The sequence below is a fragment of the Mobula hypostoma genome, chromosome 9, assembly GCF_963921235.1.
Source record: "Mobula hypostoma chromosome 9, sMobHyp1.1, whole genome shotgun sequence".
Taxonomy (NCBI): domain Eukaryota; kingdom Metazoa; phylum Chordata; class Chondrichthyes; order Myliobatiformes; family Myliobatidae; genus Mobula; species Mobula hypostoma.
The window spans coordinates 76,470,180-76,494,834 of NC_086105.1; the positions used below are offsets into that span (position 1 = coordinate 76,470,180).

The window sequence follows — 24,655 nt, forward strand, 5'->3', positions numbered from 1 at the left end:
TAGCAGATGAGATTAATAAGTACTTTGTATCAGCCTTCATCATGGAAGACACCAGCAGTATGCCAGAAATTTGAGAGTTTCAGAAGCAGGAGTGAGTGTAGTTGTTTTTACTAAAGATGTTATTGGGAAACCGAAAGGTCTGAAGGCAGATAAGTCACCTGGACCAGATGGACTGTGACCTAGGGTTCTGAAAGAAGTAGCTGAAGAGATTGTGGAGACATTAGTAATGATCTTTCAAGAATCACTAGATTCTGAAGTGGTTATGAGGACTGGAAAACTGCAAATGTCACTCCACTCTTTAAAGGAGTGAGACAGAAGACAAGATAATTATAAGCCAGTCAGTCCGACTTCAGTGGTTGAAAAGGTGTTGGAGTCTATTATTAAGGATGAGACACATGGTAAAAATAAGTAAAAGGTTTCCTTAAGGGACAATATTGCCTGACAAATCTGTTGGAATTCTTTGGGGAAATAACAGGTAGGATAAACAAACAAAAATCGATGTATGTTGTTTACTTGGATTTTCAGAAGGCCTGTGACAAGGAGCTGCACATGAGGCAGCTTAACAAAATAACAGCCTATGGCATTCACAGGACAGATACTAGCAAGGATAAGAAATTGGCTGACTGGCAGGGGGCAAACAGTGGGAATAAAAGTGGCCTTTTCTGGTTATTTGCCAGTGACAAGCGGCTTTCAGCAGGGGTTGGTGTTGGAACCAATTCTTTTCACACTATACCTCAATGATTTGGATGACAGAATTGGCTCTGTGGCCTAGATTGCAAACGATATGAAGATAGATGGTGGGGCGGGTAGTGTTGAGGAAATGGAGTTGGCGGGAGGACTTAAGCAGATTAGGAAACTGGCCAAAGAACTGGCAGATGGAAAATAGTGTAGTAGTCATGCATTTCGGTAGACAAAATAAAGGCATAGACTATTTTCTAAACAGGGAGAAAATTCAAAACTCTAAGGTGCAAAGGGACTTAGCAGTCCTTATGTAGGGTTCTCTAAAGATTAACTTGCAGGTTGAGTTGGTGCTGTGAGGGGAGCCAGGAGTGCCCCTATTAACTGTTTGAAGAGAGACAGAGAGAGACATTTATCATTGATGGTTTGTTTGGAAAGGAAAGAAAGATGAAGATTGACAGTTGGACTGTCACTTTAAAGCACTGGAATTAACTTTGGATTTCTACTGAGTTGGGTTTGGAGACAGCATCGAGCAGCTCGGAAGTTGCTATGGTGACCGACAGGACATTATTGATGTTACTTTCAAGGACTTGTTGCCTGCTCGCATTCCTTTATAGACAAAGGAAGGAGGGACTCTTTGAATGATAGGTGATGCTCAGCCTGGTGAAATAAATAGGAGGTCGGATGATACGGACCTCAGACACATGATCTGGACACTGAGTGAGCATTGTTGTGCCCGCAGAGAAAGTGGGTTTTGGAGGTTTGATCAGGCGGATTGATCCAATTGCTCTGCCAGTGAAAATTCAAAGGCAAGACCGGTGGGGAGTTGTCCATGTGTCCAACCTTGGCCTGGGTAGGCAGCTCAACCACACCGAAGTACGGTTCCCTTTGTTGTTAAAGTCACAGTCGGTGACTTATGAAGGATTTCGGAGGACGACGAGGAAATCAACAACAACAGCTCACCTGAAGACTCAACTCACTCTCTCTCTCTCCACCGCCATTCAACTACATACCATGAACTGAACCGAATTGAACTTTGCTCAACATCGTAAGACTGTATCTTTTTACCCCTAGACTTAAGGAAGCTTTGTTTTCATACATATTTCTCCACACTTACTGATTTACTTACATATATATATAAAATTCTTGCTAACCCGTTTGATTTATCTTCACTTAGTTTATTGTATTGCATAGCTATTAATAAATATTATTAGTTTATAGCAATACTAGACTCCAAAGTGGTTTCTATTTCGGTTGGTTTCTTTATTCCCATCACGGGGTACGTGACAGTGCTAAGGACAGCAAATGTAATGTTAGCATTCAATGAGAGGACTAGAATATAAATATAAAGATGCAATGCTGAGGCTTTATAAGGCTATATTTGGAGAATTGTGAGCAGTTTTGGGCCCCTTATCAAAGAAAAGCTGTGCTGGTATTGGAGATGGTCCAGAGAAGGCTCATGAGAATGATTCTGGGAATTAAAGGATTAATGGTTGAGGACCGTTTGATGGCTTTGGGTTTGTTGGTTTTATAATATAATAGAATTCATCCTGCAGTTTGAAAGGAAGGGGTTCTAGTAGGGATGAGAGCAGAGTCCCATTTATTCCAGCAATATACAGGTATTGTTCATACCAAACCGGAATCAGCTCCAGAAGCTAATTATTATACTGAAGATTCACCTCATTTTACAAGGAGCTGCAACACAATCAAGAGTGAAATCATTAGAGGAAACACAGTCGGCCCTCCTTATCCGCGAGTTCCGCATGTGCGAATTCAACCAACTGTGAATCGAGAAAACCGGAAAGTGCTCTTCCAGTACTTGTTGTTCAAGCACGTACACTTTTTTTTCTTGTCATTATTCCCTAAACAATGCAGTGTAACAACTATCTCACATAGCATTTCGGGAGGATGTGCGTAGGTTATCGTGGATCGGGATCAGAAAAAAACCGGAAGTTCTCTTATTAAGCAAGTCTGAACAGGTACATCCAGTATTATTTAGCGCCAGTTAGTCAAACGTTTGCCTTAGTATATAGTATATATTTTACCTTTCTATGCATATAAAACACTTAAGAAACGTATGTTTCAGTGCCGTCGATCCAGTGACAGACCACTCCCAAGCGCGCTCTCCATCCGTGCCAGGTTGATGTGAAGGATCAAAAACCCAAAACCCAATAACTAAACCACTGCGATGCTAATTGTAGCTTTCATCGGGGCAGGGCCTTTCTCACTTTATCCTTTAAAACTGTTCCAATCGTTGACCGACTGTAGCCTAATGCTTTTCCAATGACTGATGGTGTTTCACCTCTTTCCGATCGCTTTATTATTTCCACTTTATTTTCAATCATGACTGTGATTATTTTCGTGAACAGAAACACTGCTGATTCAGAGCTCCGCCACCGGGTCCTAATATCCACCGCACTGAGACAGGTTAAATAAGATCCAGGGTTCTGCTGGATCCTAAGGTCCACCGCATTGAGACAGGTTGAATGAGGGACTTGAGCATCCGCATTTTTTGGTATCTGCAAGGGGTCCCGGAACCAATCCCTCACGGATAAGGAGGGCCGACTGTATTAGACAGAGATGTGAACTACATAAATAATTCTGAACACTAGCACAGAGTTTGATTGAGCCCCACACAAAGTCAATTCTCAATCCCCATTGTTCTTTAACCATTTATCCACTCTGTAATTTTTCATAAAGTGAATTTGCAAAGGGTAACTGTGGCATTTTTATTTTCACGCTGACAGATAGCAGTTCTTTAAAATTTATCAGTTTTATTTTGTCTTCTACGTTAGTCATTTCAATTTGAATTACTATCTAGATACAACTAGGGAAACTGCACTTCCTTGTTTCCACAAAAAGTAAGATTCAGCAACACTTCACTAATTTACAATAAAATATTTAAGAAACAGACCTTCATTTACGTTACCAGCAGTGACAGCTACAGTAAAAATCCTAGACACTTCCACAATACACAACTCTTTTTAGGACAAGGATAGAAGATGTCAGAGGAATTTTGTTTCAGAATCACCGAGTCATACTCACTTAGCAAAGTCAAATTCTCCAAGTCCAAGTCTTCATGGTCATCAATGCCAGCAAGGTGACGTGAATAACACTTACTCACATAGCTAAGAAACAGCTATATAGAAAAATTAAGATTATAAAATTTTTGTGCAACACATTATCCAAGGGAAAGGCAAGCAATCTAAATGGAAGAATAAAACAAAGATCAACAAATCCCAATTATATCTCATGACGCAATATATTTTAATAAATTTGGCAGCGGTTTCATTAAGGAACTGAAGGCACTGTTAATGCAGCAAAACATCAAAGTATGGAAACATTAACCGAAAGTTATGCCAAGCCAAAACCTGACATCCTTCCAGGTTTTTCTACCAGCCCTCATCTGTGATGGTGTAGAGGGAGTTTCATTTCTCTGACCCTTGGAGTGTGTGATAAGACAGTATAGATGGAGATTCAATGCACGTCTGACACCTGGAGTGTGTGTTATGGGATAATACAGAGGGATGCTCACAATGTGTCTGACCACTCGGAGTTTGAGATGGGACAGTGTAGAGCAGGGTTTCTCAAACGGGGTTCCACAAGAGATGGTGATAAAAAACATCATCTTTTCCAGACACCAAAAAATATCAATTAAGTTCCTTTTTATCTTATGTGGTTGACTGGGTTTGCAGGGACCCCTCCTCAATTTGGCTAGACATTGAAGCTTCACAAGCAAAATGCCCTCTTATTAATTTGCTTTTCCTCAATAAGATGAAACTAGTTAAGGAATATTGTCGCAATCCAATAACAATTAATACAGTCAGGGCTTGGAGGGCAGTGCAACAAATTGAGGGCAACGCAGCAAAAATATCACCCTTCGCTCCGATAACCGGCAGTCCAGATTTTCAGCCTGACATAATGGATTCTGGATTTAAACTTTGGATTTCTAAGGGTATTTTCCATCTAGATTTGTTTGATGAAGGAACGATGATGTCTTCTAGTCAAATAGTACAGAAATTGAACATACCCAACAAGGATCTTCTTCGTTTCTTTCAGATAAGAGATTATATACAGAAAAAAACATCATTATTAACTGATTTCTATAGTTCTGACATAGAAAAGAGGGTGTTTTGTTCTAAGGGTGAAGTCTCTATTAGTACTTTTTACAGCATCCTGAGGGAATGTTCTTGTGGAGAGGCTGAGCAGTTGGGAAGGGTCTGGGAGGAAGAGCTGGGAGTAGAAATTACAGCTGAAACATGGGAAGACATCCGTGATAATGCAAAGATGATTTCAGTTTGTAATAGAAATAAAGCATTGCAACTCAAAATTCTGCATAGAGCCCATCTGACTCCAGATCATCTCTCAAAATTTAAGACGGGAGTTTCTCCAATGTGTTCTAAATGTAAATACTGGAACTTTCACCCACTGTTTTTGGACTTGTCCAAAACTTCAGGCATACTGGAGTGATATTTTGGGTGAAATGGAAAAGATTTTGAAGATGGAGCTTGAACTGGACCCAGTGTCTTTTCTCTTAGGCTTACCCAGCAGGTGTATTATCGACGCACATCAGAAAAAGCTTTTTAACATCCCGACTTTTTGTGCGAGGAAGAACATTTTACTTTGTTGGATATCCGATAAGGCCCCTGGACTTTTTGGTTGGCGTAAATTAATCATGGAATACATTCCTTTTGACATTTTGACATGTATGGTACACTCAAAAACAAATAGTTTTCATAAAACATGGCAACCTTTTCTGCAGTATATAGATGTAAACCTGTTTGCTATACTAAAAAGGGCTTTTATATAGGATGTTGTGGTGATGTCTATATTTTGATGGAGGTGTTCTGATACCTGATATCTGTGAGGGGGAGAAATGTAAATGTAAGTGTATCTGGAAATTGAAAGTTCTGAGCAAAAAAAAATTTTAAAAAAAACAAACATCTTCTGAACTTAGCACGAAGTGCAATGCTTGCGCTGGCAGTGACCAAGCAGCGCCATTAGCGGACTCTCAGCCCACGATGGCAGTGTGTAGTAGGACCATGCTTATTCGGGTGTGTCAATTCTCAGTTTTTGATGCGAAATCGGGGAGACCGTTGATAATTATTAAGTGCAATATTGTATGGAGGGGTGAACGGTAGGCTGATGAGGAGGATGAAGTGCATTTTCCAAGCATTGAATGGACTCACCCAACTTGGGCTGTGACATCTGCTTCTCCCTCCCAAATTACCTCCCCCAACTCTATTGGTGTAGAAAATTGAAGGGAAATTTTCATTCCAAAGAAGGAATTTTTTTTTTAAAAAACGGAATGTGATTCAGCTGCTGGATTGCCACTTTGCTATTGTTGTAAATGTTGCAAAAGGTGGATTGTGTAGGTTAGAAGTGAATTGTATTCTGAGATTTTCATATTTTTTGCAGGTTTCTCATTTAGTTATTTATTATGCCGTTCTTTTTTGTATTTTATTAGCCCCTGTGTTTTACAGACATGTCTGACAGTCTTGTATAAAAGTGTGTCTTAGGCTATATTTTTATTCATTTCGCTTTGGCTTACGGTTTTTAGTAACTTTACTTTTCAACACTGTCAATACATTTTCATGTTGTAAATAGCATTAATTAAAATCAATTTACAACTTTTATTTAAATTGAATCTACCAAGTTTACCTTTAAAAAAATTGAATCCCATTTTGACTTAGCCAGTTATTTAACAGAAATTTGTTAGGTTTGCCATAAGAGTTTTTAAAATTTACAAAAGGGAAAGGAAGATTAATTTCAAGAAAGCTTAACTACCTGTTTTTTTTCAAAAAAGATTGGCTAAAAATTCATTCTCTACTCAAAAGGGCATTAACAATTATTTTTGGATTATTATATCTACAATTTACTGGTCATGCTAACGTACTGTGAGCTGTAGATATAATAATTTTTATGCAGGGGTTTCCCAAAACCTAAGAATTATTTCAAGGGTTCCTCCAGGGCAGAAAGGTTGAGAAAGGCTAGTGCAGAGGGAAGTTCGCAGTGTGTCTGAGCCCTGGGAGCGTGTGATGGATGGTGTAGAGGCAGCTTCACTATTTGTTTGACCCAGGAATGTGTGAGTATAGAACGAGATTCACTCCATGTCAGTATCCAGGATTGTGTGATTAGATGAAGTGCAGGAACCACAACTGGTAAAATGTTACTAAATTTAGTGAATTAAGTTCAAAATGATGAAAATTGGGCAAATCGAAGTTAACTGAAACATCAGGACAGGAGGAGGTGTGTGCTGATGTGGGAAGAAGGCCCCTGTACTCCAGCGATATCTCTCTCTCTTTCGATGGAGATGTCAGTTGAAGAAGCGACGAGGAAGATTGTAACATTGGATGGCTACCGGGAGATCCTGTCTGTTGTGGCGGACGGAGTGGAGGTGCTCGACGAAGCAGTCCCCCAATCTGCGTCGGGTTTCACCGATGTAGAGGAGGCCGCACCGGGAGCACCGGATGTAATAGATGACCCCAACAGACTCACAAGTGAACTGTTGCCTCACCTGGAAGGACTTTTTGGGGCCCTGAATGGTGGCAAGAGAGGAGGTGTAGGGAAAGGTATAGCACTTACGCTTACAGGGATAAGTGCTGGGTGGGAGAACCGTGGGGATGGACGTGCGGATAAGGGAGTCGCGGAGAACATTGGAACAGCAAGCTCCTGGTCTCCACTCTCATTGTCGCAGGAGCAACCTCTCTCTCGATGGAGAGAGAAAGTCTGTCCGAGATACCAGAGTGCTGGGTTATGAACTGTAATTATTGATGGACTCTAGATCAAGGTCTCTTTGGAAGCCTTTGCTATTGTGGTGGTGGTGGGGAGGGTGCTTTTGCTGGTGCAAGTGGGGGGAGGGGAAGAATTGATACTTCTGCTGCTGCTTGTGCATGGAAGAGGGAGAGGGGCTTTGGGGCTTCGATATTACTATCATTCATTCTTTGGGTTTCTTGTTTCATGAATACCTTTGCGAAGAGTAAAAATCTCAGGTTGTATACTGTATACATTTTCTGAGATTAAGTTGAACCATTTGAACTGATAATTGGTTACCCTATTATGATGTACACCATCAGCAGTCACATTCTCCACTTCATCCCAGTCCTTTTCTGGGCCAAACAGGATCTTATCTGGATTGATGGACTTGGTCAACTGTATACAAAGTAAACAAGAATAACTGTTCAGGCCATTTTCGGCATCCACATGTTACATTTCTACTGATGATTAAACTGCACTGTGCAACTTAAAGTTCCTGCCAAAACCAAGAAGCTCCATCAATCAGAAACAGGCAGCCTTTCTTTCACAAAGAGAAAACCTGCAGATGAAATCCGAGCAACACACACAAAATGCAGGAGGAACTCAGTAGGTCAGGAATCAATTATGGAAAAGAGTACAGAAGATTGAATCTTCTTCAGGGTAGGCATCCCTGGCCTGAAATGTCAACTGTACTCTTTTCCACAGATGATGCCTGGTGTGTTGCTCAGCCTTTCTTTCAATTCTCTCCAAGTTGAACTTGCAAGTTGTGGTTAGACACCCTTCTTCAAACTAAGATAAGAAATTTTTTCACAACAGTTGCAATGGAGTTGAAAAGAAAACTTGCTGTGCTGTATTATAAAGTCAGCTTAAGAAAAAGAGATTCTGTGAAGGAGTATCACAAACTACAAGCAAACTAAAGAACATTTCATTAAAGACTTTTACCCAAGTCACATTCTTCATGGCAGAGATTAAGAGGATATTATGGCTAAAGAATAGGGGATTATGGAACATTATGCCCCCATGGGGCATAAGCACCAGGACTGTCAGGGCAAAGACCCTAATGCTAGAAACAGGGTTCAAAATTAACTAAAAGCTACAAAAAGACAAGGAACAGACCAAGGTCAGGATACACAAAAATAAACAAACAAGTGCTTAGTCAACTGCTGCAGAACAACACAGAATATTACAGACAAATTAGACAAAATCTAAGCAACGAGAAATGATGAAATGCCTCTCTGTTTACCAAAGAAAATAAGTTTCAGACAGAAGAGAAATGCTTGGACAATTGCGTTAATTAGAACCAGAACAATAAAGGTTGGAAATAACAGTGAAACACAAACAGAATACATAATTAGGGTAAATTATAGGTATAAAAGAACAAATGGAAAGAGGCAGGAGACAAACTTGCTGCAAATGTTATTGAAGGGCTAATAAAATTTTATTGAATCTGTTTGGAAAATCTTTCTTTGGGACTCTTGGAACACGAAAAATACACCACAGCTCTTTCAAACAGCCCAGAAAGGCAAGGATTTGATTTTCTGAAGCTCTGATTAAGACCATGGAGATATCAATGGTCTTCAAAATGGTTGGGAGAAGGGATGTTTTGCTGAAATATTTGCATGCAACTCCTTTAGTCAGCAGTTGCCTAACCAGCTATTTTGCCACTCGCAAGTAGCCAACCCTTCTGGATCCTCTGGAAGGGACGCAATTTTCTACATGATCATGAACTGCATGGTACATTTTATTTCAAAGACTCAAAGTACATTTATTGCCAAAGTATGTATGCAGTATATAACCGCGATTCATCTTCCTACAGACAGCCACAAAACAAAGAAAACCATGAAACCCGTTCAAGGAAAAACATCAAACCCCCAAACACACAAAAAAAATCGTGCAAATGGCAAAAAAAAAACACACAATATAAAACATAAAAGCACAAAGTCATGAAATCAGTCCAGGCATGTTCAGTTCAAATCTACCGGTGTCATTGGTGAACTGCAAGCCACATAGCCAGTCCACCCTGATCAAAATAGCAACAACAAAAAAATGAGCAACCAGAAAAGAGATCAACTGTCAGCTACTAGGGATTCTTACCTTAGCAACATCTATTAACCAAATTAATGCACCAAGAATCTGTGGCCAAGTGTGTGGAGCTCCGACTGTATACATTGAACTTTTTGACAATGGAAAGGGATACCTTGAATCAATAATAAAAGTAGTCATTAATTTTGAGCATCACACTATTTTCAATGTTGTTTTATACAGCTCTGCAGTCAGAATTACTCTCTCTGAATACAGTACACTTTGCTGCTGTCAGAATTTTGTAATTAGATTCCCTAACCATGCATCAGTGAATATAAAGAGATGCACAAGAGACTGCATCTATGGAGAGGCACGCTATAGTTATATTAAGAAAAAGAGAGGCTAAGGAGAGGCCAAGTCCACTTAAGGATAAAGAATGGAATTTGTGCTTGGAGTCAGTTAAAACATTTTTTGATATTCAGGAGGTAGTGCTGAGTGTACTAAAAAGCATTAAGGTGGATAACTCCTCAGTCCCAGAATAATGAAAGAAAAAAAATGAGATTGCTGGGGCTTTAATAAGGATTTTTACATCCTAAGAAGCACCAGGAGCACTCCTGGGGTCTGCAGAATAGCAAATGATGTGTCTGTTCAAGAATGGATATATAGATAATCTAGGAAATCATAGGCCAGTGAGTCTCAGGTCAGTAGAAAAGCCACAGGTTAGGATACTGAGGGATAAGATTCATGCACACTTGCAAAGTCAAGGCCACTTTAGTGACCGTCAACATGACTTTGAGTAGGGCTTATAAACTTAAGCAAGCTTTTTGAGAAAATGATAACGGAATTTGATGAATTTGTGGACACTACATAGGGAGCATACTTTTAGAACACAGATGAGAAGGAATTTCTTTAGCCAGAGGGTGGTGAATCTGTGGAATTCTTTACCAGAGGCAGCTCTGGAGGCCTTATATATATTTAAGGCAGATGTTGACATATTTTGATTGGTCAGGGCATGAAGGGATACGGGGACGAGGCAAGAGATTGGGGCCAAAAGAAAATGGGATCAGCCATGATGAAATGGCGACGCAGACTTGAAGGGTCAAATGGCCTCATTCTGCTCCTATATCTTATGATCTTATCTAGATGGACTTTAGTAAGGCATTTGACAAGGTCCCTCATGTTGCTTGAGTTTCGAAGTGAGGGGAGGGAAATTTCATTGAAACCTATCAAATATTGAATATGGAAGAAAATGTTTCCTATAGTGAGTGAGTGTCGAACTATGGGCACAGCCTCAGAATAGAGATATCCATTTAGAACAGAGATGAAGAGGAATTTCTTTAGCTAGAAAATGGGTGAATCTCTGGAATTCATTACGACAGCTATGAAGACTAAGTCATTGAGTGTATTTAAAGCGGCCATTGATAGGTTCTTGATTAGTCAGGGCGTCAAAGGTTATGGGGTGGAGGCAGAGAATGGGGTAGAGAGAAATAATAAATCAGCAGAACAGAAATGATGGGCCAAATGGCCTAATTCTGTTCCTATGTCTTATGTTAGGTTGATTCAAAAAAATGAAAATGCATGGGACCTAGGGCAAATGGCAGTTTGAGATCAAAATTGGCTTGTCTGTTGAAGACAGAGTAAAGGTAAAAGGCTGTTATTCTGGTTGGAGGTCTGTGACCAGAGGTGTAAAGATCGATGATGCGGCCTATATTGCTTGTAATATGTATCAATGATTTGATAGAAAATGTGGATAGGTGGATTAGTAAATTTGCAGATAACATCAATACTGTTGGAGTAGCAGATGTATAAAGGACTGTCGAAAAATACAGCAAGATATGGATCAGTTACAGACATGGCAGGGAAGTGCCAAATGGAGTTTAAATCAGGCAAGAGTAAGGTGTTGCATTTTGGGAGGTCAAATAGAAGGAGAAAGTACACAGTTAATAGTAGGCCCAAGTGTTCACTACAAGTGTAAGGAAGTCATGCTGTAGCTATACAAAACTTTTAGTCAAACCACACTTGGGAGTATTATGCACAGTTCTGGTTGTCCCATTACAGGTTTCCCCCGCCATCCGAAGGTAGAGCGTTCCTATGAAACAGTTCGTAAGCCGGAATGTCGTAAAGCGAAGAAGCAATTACCATTTATTTATATGGGAAAATTTTGTGAGCATTCGCAGACCCAAAAATAACCTACCAAATCATGCCAAATAACACATAATACCTAAAATAACAATAACATATAGTAAAAGCAGGAATGATATGATAAGTACACAGCCTATATTAAGTAGAAATACTTCTCTATGATTGCCTGCACAGATCTCCGTAGCGAAAATCTCACACAAGCGCAGTCGGCAAAAACACTCTCTCCAGTAACCTTTAAGCTATGAGGCTGCCAAATCATACCAAATAACACGTAAAAATACACAGTCTATATAAAGTAGGAATAATGTATGTACAGTGTATCACTTACGGGAATCGGGAAGACAGCTTGCCGAGCACACTGATGATGGTGTGTTCGACTGAGTCGGAGTTTGGGTGGTGCCGTGGCCCCCACCCTCCGGGCAGTGACCCAATACTGATCAGCGAAGCATGCAGCAGCGCAGCGGTAGCCAGGAGGCACACAGCACATCTTTAAGAAAAAAGCCGAAATAAACATGCTAATTAATTAGGTGCCACCCAGCACATAATTGTCCACCCAGATCAGAGGTGATTGCCGATTGCATCGCCTCTGATCTGGGCTGACAATTACGTGTCGGGCGGCACCTAGTTAATTAGCATGTTTATTTCCGCTTTTTTCTTAAAGTTGTGCTGAGAGCCTCCCGGCTACCGTTGCATTCTCCGCGAATTGGTATCTGTCTGCGGCCTGGGGGTTGGGGTGGTGGGACACTGGGGTGTCATCTCGTTGTCCTCTGTTTCCATTAGGGCAGGCAGCTCATCTTCTCCTATGACTGCCCGCCTTGATGTCGAAGGTCGAGGTTCGTCGTCTGCTGTGGAAGGCTTGCTTGACTGCTGAGGCTCGCGCATTTTTCTATCATACAGTTCTTTGTAAGCACTCAAACCATCCTGCAAATATCCCCTAAACCTACATACCTTTTCAAAATTAAAGCCATACTTTATCATTGCAGCGAAAATCTCACGCAGTTGCTTCACGTTCAGTTCGCTACTGCATTCGGTTTAGATTGTTATCCTTTCCTCTTCCAATTGCATCAGCTCTTCATCTATCAGTTCTTGGTCATGGGATGCCAAAACCTCTTCAATATCATCTTCGGCAGCTTCCGCAAGCCAAACTCACGTTGTCCTTACTTCGTTCACCATGATCAAAATGCTTAATTATGTCTAGTTTTATGCTAAGTGTAACACCCTTACGAGCTCTTTCAGGCTTTTCCGACACCTTAGAACTCATCTTGCTAGCAGCTGCTCACAGGCATGTGTTTAAGCAATGCCGGCGAAAATGCCGTTCCAAATCCGGGGGAGAGCGGCTGCTCGGGGCGCACGCTGATTTTTTTCGTAACAGTGAAAACACCTTCTGTTAGCGAAAACAGGGAACTAATGTAGGTCTTTCGTAACAGTGAGGTTTCGTAAAGCGAACGTTTGAAAAGCGGGGGACACCTGTACAGAAAAGAGTATCTGGAAAATGTGCACAAGTTGATGTGCATTAAGGGTATGAGAGACAAGGAAAGGTTGGACAAACTTGAGCTCTTCTCCCTAGTGTTGGAACCTGAGGGGAGCCTGATAAAGATTTTAAAAATCATGAGGCACAGAATAGATACTTTAATACCAGAGGACATGCTTTTAAAGTTTGTAGGGGGTAGTTTAAAGGTGACATTAGAAACTGTTATTTACCCAGAGAGGTAGATGCTTAATAGGTGTAACAATAGAATCGGGAAGTTTAATAGAATTTAAGAGGCTTTTAGATCAGCACAATGAACATGAAGGTTGTGAATGAATATGCATGATACACAGGGCGACTCTTATTGTAAATTGGCATCAAGATTAGTACATTGTGGCCTGAATGGCACGTCCAGTGCCATTCTGTTCCATGTTCTGGAAATGGATAGCCTATTCTTCAGGCCATGACTGTCAGTCAATATGAAACTAATTGGTCTAGTCTTTCCTCATAGCAGCGCTGATATCACAGGAATTAATCTGGAGACTCTTTTCTTCACTCCCTTTACGGCAATCATATTGCTTCTCAGGCAAAGTAAGCAAACTGTTAAAAACATTCCAGGAGTGGATTTTCTTAGATCCTTGTTATGAAAGCCAGATCCAACAGGGAAAAAGCCTTCATGTATTCATCCAATCAATAGTATCAATTTTGTATACCACTATAAGATCTCCCTCGTTCTCCTATGCTATTCAGCCTTTCTCTGTAATCTGTCCTCAAGTCCCATCAATTTCCTTGTATATTTTATCATGACCAAAACACCACACAATACTATATTCAGCCTTATGTTAATATCTTGTACAACATCAACATAACATCCCAACTTCTGAAGGCCAGTGTGCGAACAGCTCTCTTTATAAGCCTATGATACCACTTTGAAAGGAATTATAGCTCTGTAGTCCTAGATCCCTTTGTTCGACTGCACATTCACTATGCAAGTTTTACTTACTTTATCATCTCAAAGTCCAATGCCTCACACTTGTCTGCATTAAATTCTATCTGACATTTTTCAGCCAATTTTCCCAGCTGAGCAACATCATACTGCAAACTTTGATAGCCTTCCTCATTGTCCACTACACCAAAGTGAGGTGATGGATTTTGGAAAATGAAACCAGCATAGAGCTTGTATTATGAATGGTAGGACACTCAAGAATGTAACAGAACAGAAGGACCCAGGAGTACAAATCAATAGTTCATTGAAAGCAGAGTCATAGGTGGACAAGGTGGTGAAAAGTCATTTAGCACACTGGCCTTTGTCAGTAAGGGCAATAAGTACAGGAGTTGGGACATTACATTTCAGTTGTGCAAGATGTTGGTGAGGCTGTATTTGAAGCACTATTTCAGTTTTGATGGCCATGTTATAGGAAAGATGCGATCAAACTGGAAAAAGTGTAGAAGTATACAAGAATGTTGCCAGGACTCCTCCATGAGGACCACAACCTTGTTGTGGTCTGGAGGCTTGCGTGTCTCAGTGTCCAGAGAGCTATGCTGGCTGGAGTCAGGGCTTCATGCTTTGGCTCTTGCTAGGGTCACCCATGCCAAACAGGACAAAGGGTAAAGGCCAGACTAAGAGTCGGTCTGCCAGTCCTCCAGGTTCAGGGGTTCAGCTCAGGGTTAACAATCCTTACTGGTCAAATGAAACTGTTATGGAAACAGCGAAGAAGAATCTTTCTATAGCTGAGTGTGACAGTATTCCTGAGTCTCCATGCAGGACACATATGACTGACAGTAAACTGAGAGGAAGCTACAATCACAATGAAGGAAGCCATGAATGCTGCCAGAGATGGAGGACCTTCATTGATGCCCTAAATTCCAGCTTTGTAACAGGCAAAAGGAGTTGCCAGGACTAGTAATAGGGGAGATTGGGCTCTATGTTTCTATTCTTTGGAATGTAGAATGAGAAGGAACTTATAGAAAGGTTTAAAATTATGAAAGGGAATGTGGATGCTATCAATGTTTTGAGTAGAGGAGCCCAAAGCAAGGGAAGCATAGCTTTAGGGTAGGGGCTTCCAACCTTTTTTTATGCCATGGACTCCTACCAGTAACGGAGTGCTCCGTGAACCCCAGGTTGGGAACCCCTGCTTTGGGGTGAGAGGGGAGGGTTTAAGAGATCTATGGAGCAATTTTTTTCCACAGATAGTGGCAAATATATGAAATGATATGCTAGCAGAAGTGCTTGAAGAAGGTACAATGTCATCATTTAGGAAGCACTTGGTCTGCTAGGACTTGGAGGGATATGGGTCGAGTGCTGGAAATTAGGGTAGGCTAGGTGAGCATTGTGGTCCATAAGGACTGAATGTTTGAAAGGTCTTTACAGTGCTTTGTAGAAGTATTCAACCCCCAACCCCTTGTTCACATGAGTATTACAACCAGGATTTTGACCAACTTAACTGACAATTTTTACTTGTGAATCACATACTCCATTTTCACAGTAGAGCCCCACAAAAAAATCAGGGAATATGGTAAAGCATAAAAAACTAAAAATTAAACAGCTGAAATATCAGCAGTTCATAAACATTTACCACCACCCCCCCCCCTTTGCTTAGTACTTAGCTGAACCACCTCTCGCAACAATTAGTCAGTAATCTTTCTGGATAGCACAATATGAAGGAGCAATATTTGTCCATTCCACCTGCAAAATTGCTCAAGCTGTGCTAGGTTAGTTGAGGAGCAGCAGCGGATAGCAGTCCTGAGATTTTACCAGATATGTTCCTTCAGGTTAAGGTCAGGACTTAAGGTCATTTCCTGCTGAAAGACAAACTTCCTCCCAAGTTTAACCTTTCTAGCTGAGGCTAGCAGGTTTTTATCCAGGATCTCTATATTTATCAGCATTCATCCTCCCATCAATCTTGACCAGATTTCCAGCCCCTGCTACTGAAAATCATTTGCATAGCATGATGCTACCTCCACCATACTTTACAGTATGGTAGCTGCTACCAGGCTGATGCACAGCATTATATTTAAGTCACACACACTATTTATTGGTGAGGACAAAAAGCCCCACTTTAGTCTCATCCAACCACAAAACCTCCGTCCCCATTTTAACAGTATCTTCTAAGTGATGTTTTGCAGTCTTTATGAGCATATATGTTTTTTTTTATAGCCAGGGCTTCTTCCTTGTCACTCTTCCATAAATACCCTTTACGTGCGAGGCCTTGGAAGCCTTAATGGAACCATTAACTTCATCACCAATTGCAGCCACTGACTTCTGCAGCTCATTTAGAGTGACTATTGGCATCACAGTAGCCTTGCTTACAAGAGGGGTGACCTGACCTAGGCAGTGTGGCTGTGGTTTCATATCTTTTCCACTTTTTCAAGATGGACTATGTTGTAATGGAGCATTATTAAAAGTAAGACAATACTAAATTAGGATAATGGGGGGGGGGGCAGGGTGATTTATTTCCGTTCTTTTTACTTCTGGTGTGCACTGTATATAGTTTCTCTGCCATGCCGTACAAGTTAGTGAAAGCCTCTGTATATGTATATCGGTTTTGCCGTTCTGGATAAAGTCATTCTTTTGGGCATGAAATTGTCGAGTGGTCCTTTCTAAAGTAGAAGTTACCACAGACTGCACTGAGCTCAAAGGTATGTTCAGTGCCTTTAAAATTGTCTTGTACCTTTCCCCTGATTTGTGCTTCTCTATTATCATTTCCCTGACTTGTCTTGAATGCTCTTTTATCTTCATCTTAGCTTGGTCTGTTGAAAATCTACCATACTGTTAGACCTTGCATAGAGAGGGGGTATTTATTGAGATGATCCTCCAATTTTCTACATCAACAAATTGATATGGTAATATACAGTATTGCACCTAAGGAAAGTTAGCATTGTGATGGCTCACCCACGCAGCAAGCAAACCGGCTCCAGCAGTCGCCGGCAAACCTGCAGCCAACGGTAACCGAGATGAATCCAAGTGCGGGGCAGACTCGGCCCGGAGGCCGACGACGCTTCCGCCCCGCAGAGAGCGGTGATTGCTGGCAGCGGGTACTTAAACGTGCACTGATTCAAACAGTAAACGACCCTACTCGAGTCAGTGTCTTGTTTTCACTCGTAGCGTATCAGCACGACTACATTGGTGACCCCGATGGTCCAAACGGGATTTGGACCAAAGATGATCGACTCTTCATCTGTTTACGCAGTTTTGCTAAAACTGCCAACTTTCTGGACGCTGCGACCACGTGTCTGGTTTAACCAAGCAGAAGCCCAGTTCCGGATTCGGCAGATATCTTCGGATTCCACACGTTATTACTACGTGGTGAGCTCCCTTGACAAGGAGACAGCTGCAAGGGTTGGGGATTTCATACAGTCACCCCCCGAAGGAGGCAAATATGCAGCATTCAAAGCGCTGCTCATAGTGACCTTTGGCCTCTCCCGCCGTGAACTGCATGTGCGCGGTTACTGCATATGGACGGCCTGGGCGACCGCGAACCATCAGCCCTGATGTGCAACATGCTAGCAGTGGCAGACAGCCATAAGCCTTGCTTGCTGTTTGAACAGATCTTCTTGGAGCAAATGCCAGAAGATATCCTCCTCCTGCTAGCAGATGAAGACTTCAGAGACCCACGCCGGGTGGCTGCCTGCACGGGCGTGCTTTGGCGCGCCAAATGGGCAGAACCACCATCGGAATTAGTGCTGCGGCATGGCCGAAAGCCCAGCCCTCCCGCACCCTAGCAGCAGAGCACCGAACACCCACACCAAGGGACGGCACCACTTCTGAGTCTTGGTGTTTTTTTTTTAAATCAAGAAAGGTGGGGTCCCGGGGCCCGCTGCTGCTGACAGCCATTCTCGTTTCAGGGAAAACGCCAGGACCAGCCGTCGCTGATGGCTACGGCGGCTGGTCACTGTGATAGCCTCCTCTACGTTTGGGACAAGCTCTCCGTGCGAAGATTCTTGGTGGACAAGGGGGGGCGGAAATCAGTATCCTACCCCCCACGAGCCACGATACCCGAACTAGAAGAACAGAACCGGAACTTACGGCAGCCAACAGCAGCACCATCCGCAGCTACGGCACAAGAACCATCCCCTTGCAGTTCGGTTCCAGCCGCTTTACATGGACGTTTACTCTGGCCACAGTGTCACAGCCATTGCTAGGGGCGGACTTCCTCTGCGCACACTGCCTGCTCGTGGATTTGAAGGAACGATGACTGGTCGATGCGAAGACGTTCCAGTCTTTCTCCCTCGGTGAGGCCAGGTTTCTGGCCCCGCACCTGGACTCCGTCACTCATTCCGACAACAAGTTTGCCAGAGTGTTATCGGAGTTCCCATCTATCATCACACCGCAGTTTTCCTCAACAAACCCCAAGCACGGCGTGATGCACCACATCCCCGCACAGGGACCTCCCCTTCGTGCCCGGGCCCGCAGGCTACCGCCCAACAAGCTCCGCCTCGTGAAGGAGGAATTCAAGAAGATAGAGGAGATGGGAATTGTGCGGCATTCCGACAGCCCGTGGGCCTCCCCACTCCATATGGTGCCCAAGTCTGCGGGAGGGTGGAGACCGTGCGGCGACTATTGGAGGCTGAACGACGCCACCACGTCCAATTGCTATCTGGTACCGCACATCCAGAACTTTACGGCCAACCTGCACGGGGCACGCATCTTTTCGAAGATTGAACTGGTCTGAGGGTATCATCAGATCCCAATCCACCCGGATGATGTACCTAAGACGGCCCTCATTACTCCCTTTGGCCTGTTCGAGTTCCTCAGGATGCCGTTCGGGCTCAAAAACGCGGCGCAAACTTTCCAGCGCTTGATGGACACAGTAGGGCAAGGTCTGGACTTTCTGTTCATCTACCTGGATGTCATACTTATCGCCAACCGCTCCCGCCAGGAACATCTAGCACATCTACGCCTGCTCTGCCGCCGCCTAAGTGACTACGGCCTGGCTCTCAACCCTGCCAAGTGCCAGTTCGGCCTATCCACTATCGACTTCTTGGGACACCGGATTGACCGCCATGGAGCTGTTCCTCTGCCGGTGAAAGTTGAGGCCATCCGCCAATTCGCCAGGCCCAGCACTGTTAAAGGCTTGCAGGAGTTTGTTGGGATGGTTAACTTTTACCACCGTTTCCTGCCCTCAGCGGCCCAGCTCATGCAGCCCCTTTTTGGCTTGATGTCCGGCAAGGTCAAAGAGGTCACCTGGATAGAGGAGGCGAAGGCGGCTTTCGAATAAGCCAAGAACGCGCTAGCAAATGCCATGCTCCTAGTCCACCCCCGGGTCGACATCCCCACTGCCCTCACTGTGGATGCCTCCTATGTGGCAGTTGGCGGCGTGCTCGAGCAGCTCATCGAAGGCCAGTGGAAGCCGCTCGCTTTTTTCAGCTGGCACCTATGACCCCCTGAACTTAAGTACAGCACTTTCGTCAGGGAGCTGCTGGCCCTGTACCTTGCCATCCGGCACTTCAGGTGTTTCCTGGAGGTGAGAGAGTTCACGGTCTTCACAGACAATTCCCTCACTTTCGCATTTGTCAAGGTGTTGTACCCGTGGTCGGGCCACCAACAATGCCATCTGTCGTACATCTCGGAGTTTACCACCACGATCAAGCACATCTCTGGGAAGAACAACGTGGTGGCAGACGCGCTATCATGAACCCCAGTCCAATCAGTGCACTCTGTCTCCGGGGGGTGAATTATGCAGCGTTAGCTGAGGCGCAACGGCTGGACGGTGAGATGCCGGTGTACCGAACCACAGTCTCACGACTCCGCCTCGAAGACATACCCATTGGGCCCAAAGGTACGAAGCTCCTTTGCGATGTGTCCACCGGGCAACCTCGGCCTATTGTTCCAACCGCTTGGAGGCGCTGCGTTTTTGACACCTTGCACGGTTTAGCCCACCCTTCTATCCGGGCGACCATCCAGCTGATCGCAGACAGGTTTGTGTGGCACGGCCTACGCAAGGAGGTCGGGTACTGGGCCAGGACATGCATGCTCTGTCAAACGTCCAAAATCCAGAGGCACGTGAGGGCCCCAGTGCAACCCTTCCAGCTGACACATAGGAGGTTTGAACATGTCTACGTGGACATCGTCGGCCCACTGCCGGTTTTGAGAGGAGCGAGATACCTGTTCACCATGGTGGACAGGTTCACGAGGTGGCCGGAAGCTGTCCCACTCGCTGACATGGCCACGGAGACATGAGCCAGAGCCCTGATTACCAACTGGGTGGCACGGTTCAGACAGGGGTACGCAGTTCACATCAGCTTTGTGGTCTGCGCTGGCACAACTACTCAGAACCCAGTTCCACCGAACGACTGCTTACCACCCGCCTCAGAGGGCCAGACTGGGTGGACGAACTCCCCTGGGTGCTGCTTGGCATCTGCACGTCATCCAAGGAGGACCTGGCCGCATCATCGGCTGAACTGGTTTACGGTGCCCCGCTCATGGTTCCCGGTGAGTTTGTGCCAGCAACCCGTGGCCCAGAGGACACATCTGCTGGGGTCCTAACTAAACTCCGGGAGCGGCTTGGAACACTTGCTTCAGTCCCGGAGTCTCACCACGGAACAACACCCTCTTTCGTGCCCAGGGACCTACAACAGAGCAAGTATGTTTTCATTCGCCGAGGCACGCACAGACCACCCCTGCAGCGACCATACGAAGGACCCTACAAGGTGGTGCGCCATAATGGAGTGACCTGCGTTCTCGACATCAGCGGTCAGGACGAGACTTTTACCATTGACCATCTCAAACCGGCACATCTGGACCTTGAACACCCGGTTGCGGTACCACCCCCACGACGTCAAGGCCGGCCACCTAAAAGAACTGAGAGTGTGCAGGCTGTGGACTCTGCACCTCCTATCGCCGGTTCGGGGTGGGGGGGGGGGTCATGTGGCGGCTCGCCCACACAGCAAGCGAACCGGCTCCAGTAGTCACCAGCGAACCCGCAGCCAGCGGCAACTAAGAGGAATCTGAGTGCAGGGCAGACCTCGGCCCCGAGGCCGACGTTGCTTCCGCCCCGCAGGGAGCGGGGGTTGCTGGGAGCGGGTACTTAAGTGCACACCGATTCAAACAGTAAACGGTTCAACCCGACCCTACTCGAGTCAGTGTCTTGTTTTCACTTGTAGCGTATCAGCGCGACTACAGCATAGCAATTACAAAGGGAATGAACACTTGTACAACCTCAATTTTGGTTTATAATTTTTTTGTAAATTGTTGACAACTTTGGAATTTTTCTTTTGATTTGACATGATTCACGATGTTTTGTAGATTAGCTCAAAAAATCCTACTTCAATATATTTCACGTTTATAAAAATGAGACAGTAAAATGTGAAAATAGTTATGGGGGCTGAATACTTTTTCATGGTACTGGATCTATGTTGTATTATGTTTCCTGTGGGATCTGTGTCCTGAACCTTATTTGCTTCCTTGTCTGGAATGACATATTGTGGACTTTTTAAAAAACCTTAGATAGGACATGAATGTAAGGAAAATGGAGGGATACGGGCATTGTGTAGGTATAAGTGATTAGTTTAGTTGGCCATTTCATTTCTAATTTATTTAGTTTGCCATAACATTGTGGGGCAAATAGCCTGTTCCCATGTTGTACCATTCTATCTTCTCACAATTTATGAGCCCATCAAATAATACAGCTAGCAAACTTCAAAATATATTATTCCCTCCTTGTCTTATCAATTATCACTATGAATAACTGAGGACCAAGTGTGTTTGCAATGCCAACTCACTATCTACTGTGTGAAAAATTTCCTTCAGCACGAAAGGAACAAATTGCCAGAGGAAGCTGTAGAAGTGGATACAATTACACTCAGTGGCCACTTTATCAGGTATTTCCTGTATGAGGAGTTCTGCGTACAGTCATCTTGGATGAAAGAACCTATTTAAAGGGTAGCTTGCAACTCAACTACTAATAGAATGATGTGTAGACAGAGACTAGCTGCTTTATAAAGGAACAGCAGAAAGACTAATAGATTGCAAAATGTTATTATCACCCTCTTCTAATCTCATGAAACATTATGTATATGATTTGCAGTCTTGTATTGCTAACAGGATGCTATGGAAAGTTAGGAGATTGCATAGGATCCATATAACCATATAACAATTACAGCATGGAAACAGGCCATCTCGGCCCTTCTAGACTGTGCCGAACTCTTACCTAGTCCCACCGACCTGCACTCAGCCCATAACCCTCCGTTCCTTTCCTGTCTATATATCTATCCAATTTAACTTTAAATGACAACATCGAACCTGCCTTAACCACTTCTGCTGGAAGCTCGTTCCACACAGCTACCACTCTCTGAGTAAAGAAGCTCCCCCTCATGTTACCCCTAAACTTTTGCCCTTTAACTCTCAACTCATGTCCTCTTGTTTGAATCTCCCCCATTCTCAATGGAAAAAGCCTATCCACGTCAACTCTATCAATACCCCTCATAATTTTAAACACCTCTATCAAGTCCCCCCTCAACCTTCTACAGTGTACAGGTGACCCCGCTTTTCGAACGTTCGCTTTACGAAACCTCACTGTTATGAAAGACCTACATTAGTTACCTGTTTTCGCTAACAGAAGGTGTTTTCACTGTTACGAAGAAAGGCAGCGCATGAAAAAAAGCAGCGCATGATAAAAAAGGCAGCGCGACAGGCACCCCAAGCAGCTGCTCCTCCCCCGGATTCGGAACGGCATTCTCGCCGGCATTGCTTAAACACGTGCCCGTCAGCAGCTGCTTGCAAGATGAGTTCTAAGGTATCGGAAAAGCCTAAAAGAGCTCGTAAGGGTGTTACACTTAGTGTAAAACTAGACATAATTAAGCGTTTCGACCGTGGTTAACGAAGTAAGGACAAAGTGAGTTTGGCTTGTGGAAGCTGACGATGATGATGTTGAAGAGGTTTTGGCATCCCATGACCAAGAACTGATAGGTGAAAAGCTGATGCAATTGAAAGAGGAAAAGATAACAATCGAAACCGAATTCAGTAGCAAAAGTGAAGTCGACCAGGAACTGAACGTGAAGCAAGCGCAGGAGATTTTCACTGCAATGATAAAGTACGACTTTAATTTTGAAAGGCTACGTCGGTTTAGGGCATATTTGCAAGATGGTTTGAGTGCTTACAAAGAACTGTATGATAGAAAAATGCGCGAGGCTCAGCAGTCAAGCAAGCCTTCCACATCAGCCACAGCAGACGACGAACCTCGACATCGAGGCGGGCAGTCATAGGAGAAGATGAGCTGCCTGCCCTCATGGAAACAGACGACGATGAGATGACACCCCAGTGTCCCACCACCCCAACTCCTGGGCCGAAGACAGATACCGATCCGCGGAGAATGCAGCAGTAGCCGGGAGGCACACAGCACATCTTTAAGAAAAAAGTTGAAATAAACAAGCTAATTAATTAGGTGCGGCCCGGCACATAATTGTCAGCCCAGATCAGAAGCGATTGCCGGTTGCGTCACCTCTGATCTGGGCCGACATTTATGTGCCGGGCAGCACCTAACTAATTAGCATGTTTATTTTGGCTGTTTTCTTAAAGATGTGCTGTGTGCCTTCCGGCTACCACAGTACCCCTGCATCCTCCGCGGATCAGTATTGGTTCATTGCCCGGAGGGTGGGGGCCACTGCACCACCCAAACTCCAACGACTCAGCCTAACACACCATCATCAGTGTGCTCAACAAGCTGTCCTCCCGATTCCTGTAAGTGATACTACACTATACATACATTATTTCTACTTTATATAGGCTGTGTATTTCTATGTGTTATTTGGTATGATTTGGCAGCTTCATAGCTTAAAGGTTACCGGAGAGTGTTTTTGCCAACTGCGCTTGCGTGAGATTTTCAGCTGAGAGTGCTTGCGTGAGATTTTTGCTACGGAGAATAGTGCCGGCAATGATTGTGGAAAAGTATTTCTACTTTATATAGGCTGTGTATTTATCATATTATTCCTGGTTTTACTATATGTTACTGTTATTTTAGGTTTTGTGTGTTATTTGGCATGATTTGGTAGGTTATTTTTGGGTCTGCGAACGCTCACAAAATTTTCCCATCTAAATAAATGGTAATTGCTTCTTCGCTTTACAACATTCCAGCTTACGAAGCGTTTCATAGGAACGCTGTACCTTCGGACAGTGGGGGAAACCTGTAGTATCACTTACAGGAATCGGGAAAACAGAGCAGAGCACACTGATTATGGTGTGTTAGGCTGAGTTGTCGGAGATTGGGGTGGTGCAGTGGCCCCCCACCCTCCGGGTAGCAAACCGATACCGATCCGCGAAGCACGCAGAGGTACAGCGGTAGCTGGGAGGCACACAGCACATCTTTAAGTCGAAATAAACATGCTAATTAATTAGGTGCCGCCCGGCACGTAAATGTCAGCCCAGATCAGAGGCGACGCAAACGTCAATCGCCTCTGATCTGGGCCGACAATTACATGCCGGGCAGCACCTAATTAATTAGCTTGTTTATTTCGACCTTTTTCTTAAAGATGTGCTGTGTGCCTCCCGGCTACCGATGCATTCTCCGCGGATCGGGCGTTGGGGTTGTGGGACACTGGGGTGTCATCTCATCATCGTCTGTTTCCATTAGGGCAGGCAGTTCATCTTCTCCT

At 44.0% G+C, this 24,655-nt stretch overlaps 1 protein-coding gene across 1 annotated transcript in view; it reads right to left on the reverse strand.

Annotated features, from left to right (window-relative positions):
• The window catches only part of ndc80 (NDC80 kinetochore complex component), a 122,134-nt gene that overhangs the window by 62,244 nt on the left and 35,235 nt on the right, over positions 1 to 24,655 (reverse strand). The window contains exons 6-8 of the mRNA XM_063058506.1: positions 9,529 to 9,631; positions 7,732 to 7,830; positions 3,724 to 3,817 (exon numbers count right to left, since the gene is read on the reverse strand). Coding sequence (XP_062914576.1) covers positions 3,724 to 3,817; positions 7,732 to 7,830; positions 9,529 to 9,631 — 296 coding nt within the window. The remainder of the gene's footprint in view (positions 1 to 3,723; positions 3,818 to 7,731; positions 7,831 to 9,528; positions 9,632 to 24,655) is intronic.